Genomic DNA, 7,897 nt, shown 5'->3' on the forward strand with positions numbered 1-7,897 from the left:
TATATATATACAGCTATTTTAGAAAGAATCTAAAATTATTCTAAGTAATTACTTAGTAGCTAAGATTTTATTTATATAAAAATACAAAATTATTCAACATAAATGCAAAGCTGGGGAAAATTATATATCTTTAACGCTAAAAAAAGTTCAAACTTTTTTTAGCTTTAGAACTATAACTTTATAACGATACCTAAATTATTACTTAAGACAACCTAACCAAATGGATAATAACTTTAATGTTGCCAATAGAGAAATGTACTAGTTAATGGTGCCACATAAGAAAAAAGTATATAGATATAATTAATGATAACGTAAATGATTCGTTGCATTTCTGGTTTGGCAGTTTGTTTGTAAAAACTTCTTTCTTACTAGACACTGGAAAAAGCTGTATAAAATGGAAAAAACTAAAATGATCAATATAAATGTCTATTTATAAATATTGTAAGACTAGCTCTAATTTTCCCAAATTAAATTTAATATTGTATTAGAAAGTTAAATTTTTCGAATTTACTTTTTCAGAAAAAGCTAGTTACATATTTCTTAAAAATTCTTTTACAGAATTTTAAACTGAATACCTCATCTTAATTTAAATTCATTCTGAGCATTAATACTCAACAATATTTCTCATTATATTAAAAAATTATAAGGCTATATGAAAATGGCGCAACCTAACATTACATTTTGTTTTACTGTGCAAGAACTAAGATGTAGAAACTTGAAATTGCTAATGTTTATGAGAAAACTGTACAAAAATTTATATACACTCTCATTTCTACATCTTGAGTTTTGAGAAACTTCTGTCTTATAGGCAGTTGTTAAATGTACTTGAAATCCCTGCTATGGTTTTATCTTAACTTGCAGCATAAAACCGAAACAAGGGGATTAAAATTGCACTATATATTGTTTTCCTTTTACTTTGATATTTATTTGAATGGATGCAGTTATATTTCGTATTTATTATCTGAACCAGGCAGTCTGACATTTTACTTTTTAATTTACAATACTGTGTCAGACTAATTTATAATAGCTATGAATATTTCTTTATCAACTAACTCTTTTTACTTTTTTTTTTTAGTCATCATCAGCAAATGGAAGCCCACCAGCAAGTGAGCAGACTTCTGTTACAAATAGTGAGGTTAGTAGATAAATATTAGTTTCCTATTCAGTGCATGAATGTTTACCTAACAATTACTAATTATTAACCTTAACCACCTGTTATTCATCCTAACATTAATCTTTAACCATCTTCAGTATCATATTGAAGATTTATCAACATTAATTATAATTATTTATAGACAACAATTTATAAACTTGCTCGATTTATCTTAAGAAATAATGTAGGAATTCTTTGACATTTAAAAGAATTTTTAAAGATCCTTAAAATTACAAAATATAGCTGTGTTAGAAATCCTTCAAACTAAAAGGCAACTTAAATTTGTGGGTGGTCTTCTATTCAAATCGAAAGTTATTATGGAGAAATCTCCAGAGGAAGGCATTGGCCCACGTTGAGCTGTCTGGCCTACTATGATGATGGTCTTCTATTCATAGATTTTACTTTTCAATTGTCCCATTGAGAGCTAAAGTTCAACCTAAGACATACTTTATATTTCTTTAAAGAATTTAAAATAAAATTTTAGGCTCTCAATCTAATATTCTATTATTAGATTAACATATTCAGGGCTAACAATTCCATTCATAATATTCAAAGTATTTTTGTTAAGGCACTGAGCTGTCATTGTGAAGACTGGGGTTCTAGTCCTGGTGGCTATTTGAAGTCCACTTAGTTGTAGATCAATTGTTACTATCTTGCCTAAAAATTAAGAAAAGCAATTAGGCAATGCTGACTACATTTCCACCATGCTGCTGTTCTTAAAATTGAGGATTCTTAACAATCAAACTTCTGTTGAAAAATTATTTTATAGTATTCTTGTAGTTTTTATTTAGTTTGAATTTTTTTTATTTTATTGTATATCTCTAAATTTTAAATGCAGTGAATGATTGATAGGGGGCTATTCAATTTGAATTTATGAGAAGTTAGTGTGATTTTGTCATTATAGTATACAATAAGAGTTGTACCTCTGTTTCTCTTCTTTTTTAAAAAAAAAAATATAACAGTCAAAAGTCATTGATTAATTTTACCATTCGCATCTCTTACAAACATTTATAATATTTTTCCAGTCTAAAGCAAAGAGCAAGAGTTCTGAAAAATCTAAAAAGAAATCGGTAAGAAATGTACATCCATTGTAGATAAACCCCTTTATTTTTGCATGATGTCCTGCATGTAGTCTTTTGGTAGAATTCAATTTGAATGAAAGTTAATTTACCTAAATATTCTTTCCCTCTAATTCTGTTTGTTTCTAAATCTTTGCATCCTAGGGGAGGCACAAAATGACAGGTATGTTCATTTTTGCCAAAACATTTTCCTTGCCTGATTCTCCTCTCTCTTTTCTATTGGTTGTGGGGTTTTTTTTATAGCAAATATTTAACTGTTTTTTTATCATTTATAAATAAGTGTTATACTGTTCAAAAGTATTTCAGATTTCTGCATCTTCATTCGAATAAACATATGCCAGGCTTTAAATGAACTGTAGTTTGGGTTCACCATAAAATAATCAGTTGTTTTGACCTGCAGCGGATGTAAAATAATAGCACACTTTTTTGAGTTTGTTTCTTTTTTTTCTAATCATAAAATAGCATAATCATTGCACATTCTTTGTATTGTATTTTGTGTTAAATGTGTTTGATTATTGCTTAATTACTTAATTTATGGTTTAATTTATTTTGTTAACTGTATTGATAATTGTTAACTGTATTGACTGTAAAAGTCCGCTATCAAGACAATTTATAAAAACAAATGAAAATGTTGTTACAGTGAGCTTATTGTTATAAAAAAATACACATATTTAATTCGAAAATAGCATTAAAAAATAAAATACATAATTACCTCTTTTTATTTTGATTTAAAATAAACATATCTAGATTAGAAAGCTTTTTGACTACAGAGTAGACTGAATTATGTTAACTTCATGAAATGCAGAAATTTCTAAAACTAGAATGTTTGGACAAGTTTTTGCTAGATAGGTATACGATCAACAAAAAGCTCTTTATTTTAATTACAGGGATTTTAAAAAAATTGCAGTAAAACTTCTCTTTTGCCTGGAGGAAAACTTAGCCGGCGGTCGCTCAAGTATTGCTTTTTAAAAATGATGAGTTTAAATTGTTGCAAGGAAGTTTCACATGTGTTTGTCAATAAAATATTTCAGATAAGGGTTAATAGATGGTTGACAAATTTCATTTTCTCATTGATGCAATGCCAATTTTAGTTATTTATATGAGATTAAATGCATCTTACATTGTTATAAGTAAGAATACTTTTGAACAGTAAAGGGTTTGCTCATTATTGATGCACTTTCTGTATGCTTAAGCTATTTGCACTTTAGTAGAATATTTTTTTTTTCAGTTGTTAGTTTAATGAATTATTCAAAATGATTTCTGAGTCTAATTTTTTATTTTTAGATTATGATATATAATTTTTTTGAAATGTATGGAAAAATTAAGGAACTGCGTACACTTAACCGAATAGATTTAAAAGCATTTTTTCTTTTTTTAAATAAATTTATATTACAAGAACTCACATTTGTCATTAAACATAACTTAGTTTTAACGTTTCATGTAAATTATTATTTTAAAAATAATTTTTTTTAACTTTGTTTTTAAAAAATAATATATATTGCTAAATGTTAAAAATTATTTTTCTTTTCTTCAATTAGTTTTAGTATTTAGGTAATTCTTTTGGATATTCATAGCATTTAGTTTAAGCATTATCCATCATTTTACTCAAAAAGTTATATTCTTCAATAACATTTTTATTCTTCATTAACATATTTATAAAGATCAATTTTATTACACAACAGAAAAATTTGATTAAGTAAAAAATTTATTGTCTGAGTATGATTTTTAAATGTTATCAAGGATTCATTTTTTTAAAAAAAATTGTATTCAAATAATAATTTAAATCTTAAAGTTAATTTTTTAATTGTTAATTAGTTTTACATAATTATATTTATCCAAGTGTAGATATGTTTACTATTTTGAAAACTAAATTTTAAATATTATTAAAAATCAATACAAATAAATAAAAAACTAAGTTATTTTTACCTGAATAAGATGCTTAAAAAGCTGTGGCTGTTACAGAAAAATAACCTCTGTTGATATTTTGTATTACAACTAAATCCTTTGCTAATTTAGATTTTGAATTCCAAACAACAAAAAAGTTTTTTAGTTTAATTCTCACTCCATTTTTGTAACATTGGTTTTGATGTGTGTAGCCTAGCAACCTATTAATTTTATTTTGATCCAGTTATCATAAATTTTTCTCACAAAGATTTTCGCTAAATAATTTTCTCATTTTTTTTTCAGGATGCTTCGGCTAAGAAGTAGATGTTTAAAACCATGGCTGCGAATGTGAAAGAAAAAAAAAAAGAAATATTTTTCAAAAGTGCATTTTGAAGAAAATAAGACTGTTATAACTAAAGACTTTATATATATACTCTCATTGTTTTACCAATGTTGTTCAAGTTAAAATGAAATCTTTTAAAAAGAGCCAATGTTACATTGAATGTGAAAATTTAATATTCTTGTATATCTTACAATAGTGCCTGTCCTATTTTTTTACATGTGAAAGCCATTTTTCGTGGAACATTCTTTCTTTCAAAATCAAGTTTAGCTTCGTAATTTAAATTGTGTCGACTTGATGTGGCCAATACAGGAATTATATATAAATATATATTATATATTGACAGTGTTTTATGATTTATATGAGAGATGGATGACTGTTAGAAATTATATATTACGTGACATATATCAGTTATCAACTTTTCTGGTGGGAGAACATTAATTTTTATATTTTGTTTTTGTTGTCAATGCTGTAAATTCTTCATAGTTAACTGATTTTTGTGTTCTGTTGTGGATTATCTTCAAAAAATTCTGAAGAATCAAGGAAATCTAAGTTAGTTTTAACTTCTTTAGGTTTTTTTTTTTTATGTTTAAAGTGTTGTAATTATATATATTTTTTCCTTTCTAAAATTCATTCAGGCGCTGTTAAAAGTAAGAAGTTTCATTTCTAAATTTATTGTTCTGATTTGGAAGATTTAAAAAAAAAACTTGTGATAATCTGAATTGTTTTTAAATTCTATTAAATTGTGTTTATTCTTAATTAAAAATGACTTCTATTTGGATGATTATTTCGTAATATTATTAGATATGTTTTTATTATAGGGTGCTAAATTTTCCCTTTTCCAAAATGAGATATTTCTTTACCATATCAATTTTTGCAAAATACGTAGTTTTGACATTGTTCTATTCAACGTTTTCATGGTTCATTCAACCACAATCTATTTCGACTTACCATGCATCTGTAGCGTAATGAGAGCTCCAATCATTTTAGCAGATACTTGCGAGTTTTGAATGCTGAGCTTTTTAAATAATATTTTAATTATTTAGAATTTAGATTAAATTTTTTTTATATAATTGTGTAAAGTAATATTAATCTAAAAAATTGAATGATTCACTCACTATTGAATATATTTAAAATTGGGCTTAATTGTTTTTATGGTGGCTAATATAATCGCGAAAATAATTCTTTGTCAGAAACTAGTTATTTTATCATGATCAAGTAACTTAGAAAATTATTTTGCATTTTGTTAACATATATATATGAACTTTCAACAATATGAAGGGGAAAAAAATTATTAGTATATCCTAATTATAATATTTTTTTAAAGTGCTGAAAAATATTTTTTGAGTGCTTAAAAGGTACTTATTATTTTTGAAAAATTTGGCTATGCACCCTGTAATATCTAAGTTTATTATAATTCAGTGTTGTTAAAAATAGGATTAATAAGAAGTCATTGTTTATTTTGGAAAATTTTCAAAAATTGCTGAAAATCTCATGTTTTTAAATAACATATTTCTCCCTAGTCCTCAATTTATAAGGCTTCTTCTACTTTTCTTTTCTTACATTTAAATTATGATTTTGGCATACTTATAAAAATATTTTGATATTTTTAGTCAAACATTTGTGTTTAGTACAATAAATTGAAGTGCTGTTAATGGTAAGCAGATAAATGAGAAATTGCTATTGATTTGCTATGGAAATTCTTTTAGGGATTTTGAAGAAGCATGATTTTAAATTACACATTTTTTTAATAAGTTTAGTTTTTTTTTTAAACATAGAAATTAAGGTTTTTATTTATTTCTATATGATTATTAGTATTTAAGTACTTAGAAATCTGATTCAGTTGGTTTGCTGTCATACAGAATATTAAACGAATTATTTTTTGACCCTTATTTAAATGCTTCTCTTCATTTAAGCTTGCTTTTTTTTTTCTCTTTGATTTTGATTCAGAATTTTTATGAAACAATTACTTATTGCAATAAATTTCATTGACAGAATTATAAATCAATAACTCATTACTACTATGAAGTTTTTCTTAATTTTTTTTTTTGTATAATTTTTAAGTTCTAACTAGCTAGGTTTAACTGCATGATTTTCAAATTTAATTAAAGTCAATTTATATGTTTAATCATAATTTTTGGTTAAGGATTTAAGCAATATATCATTGACATCTTTATTATTTCTGGAAGAAGAAAAAAAAAATTGTTCTCCCTGCAGGATAACTGGAATGATTCAATCCGATAAACTCCTGGCGAGTTTGTATATCTCCTTAATCTTTTATTTATAAATTAATATATTGTCAAAAATTTATTTATATTGACTAAATTGCGACTGAGGTTTTTAGCTTTTCTGAGTATATTTAATCAACTCCTTATCTTTCCTTTAACACTATATTTTTTTTTTTGTCTATCAAAAGATCAACAAATTTTTGTGACACTTGAAAGTTAAATTTTTTATCCTAATTATTAAAAAAATCTCATTAATTTTTTTCTTTCTGTATGTGTTGTAAATTTGCATTTATTATAAATATCGTGAATTGATGTTCTCGATTGCAGTAAAAATAATAATAAAATGGGCAAGTGGGACCAATGTTTTTGCTATTGCATGTGTTGTTACCAACACTGTTTTGTGTTGTGTGCAAAGAATCAATGGTTGCCACGCTGGCAGTGTAACCTCATACCTTTTTTTTTTGTTTCCTCAAAATAATATGCTTGCTTTGTTGTTATGGAATAAAGTTTATTATTCATAAAGTGTATTTGTTTGATTATGAACTACCCATATGGTGTTTATCACTTGACCTTTTTTTTCCTTTCAAATCTCAGAGATGATTGTGCTCCAGAAAAAAACTGGATTTTTCATTAATCGCGATCCGAGGTCCAGAAGTTTCGAGAAATCATCGACCACATATATTCACAATTCTTGTATATTTTATTTCAAAATATTAGGACTAGAATTTATACATGACATCTCTTTCATTTGTAAATATTTTTTTTCTAGTAGAATAATAAATGTGATTAGAGATAAAAAGCAAACTTATAAATAATTATTCATTTAAATTGTGCTGCATATAATTTCATAAGAGTTTCATGTTTTGAAAATATCAATGATTTAAATTTATAAAGATATAAATTTTATGAAATGAGCTTCCTTAATGATTTTCCTCAAGACAGTTTCAGGATTTTTGAGTTTGGCTCACAATCACCCCTGAAATCTGAAAGACAGTACTTAGTATAAAATTAAAAAATGCTTATGTAATAATATCTACGCCTCATTTTGACAGTGAAACAGAAGCTATAGAGCTGAAAGTGAGATCTCACATTTTAATCAAGTTATTTTAATAGAGAACAGGTTTAATATTAAAAATTTATTTTTTACCTTAGATGAAAGCATGAGCTGGCTAGTAGGACGTTGGACTCTTGCATGTGAGAACGAAAGTTCGAA

The 7,897-nt window shown here is 25.6% G+C and overlaps 1 protein-coding gene across 5 annotated transcripts in view; it reads left to right on the forward strand.

Moving 5' to 3' along the window:
- LOC107441706 (ribosome-binding protein 1) overlaps window positions 1-7,206 on the forward strand; it is a 50,175-nt gene extending 42,969 nt beyond the window's left edge. For 3 of the 5 annotated variants that reach the window (XM_043055027.2, XM_043055028.2, XM_071182885.1), the window contains exons 18-20: window positions 1,076-1,135; window positions 2,179-2,223; window positions 4,420-4,758. In XM_043055027.2, coding sequence (XP_042910961.1) covers window positions 1,076-1,135; window positions 2,179-2,223; window positions 4,420-4,440 — 126 coding nt within the window. In that variant the 3' untranslated portion in view covers window positions 4,441-4,758. Of the gene's footprint in view, window positions 1-1,075; window positions 1,136-2,178; window positions 2,224-4,419 lie in introns of all 5 variants that reach the window. The other 2 variants (XM_043055029.2, XM_071182886.1) reach the window with 1 other exon arrangement.
- The last annotated feature ends 691 nt before the right edge of the window (window positions 7,207-7,897 follow it).

This window comes from Parasteatoda tepidariorum, chromosome 6 (assembly GCF_043381705.1).
Source record: "Parasteatoda tepidariorum isolate YZ-2023 chromosome 6, CAS_Ptep_4.0, whole genome shotgun sequence".
NCBI lineage: Eukaryota > Metazoa > Arthropoda > Arachnida > Araneae > Theridiidae > Parasteatoda > Parasteatoda tepidariorum.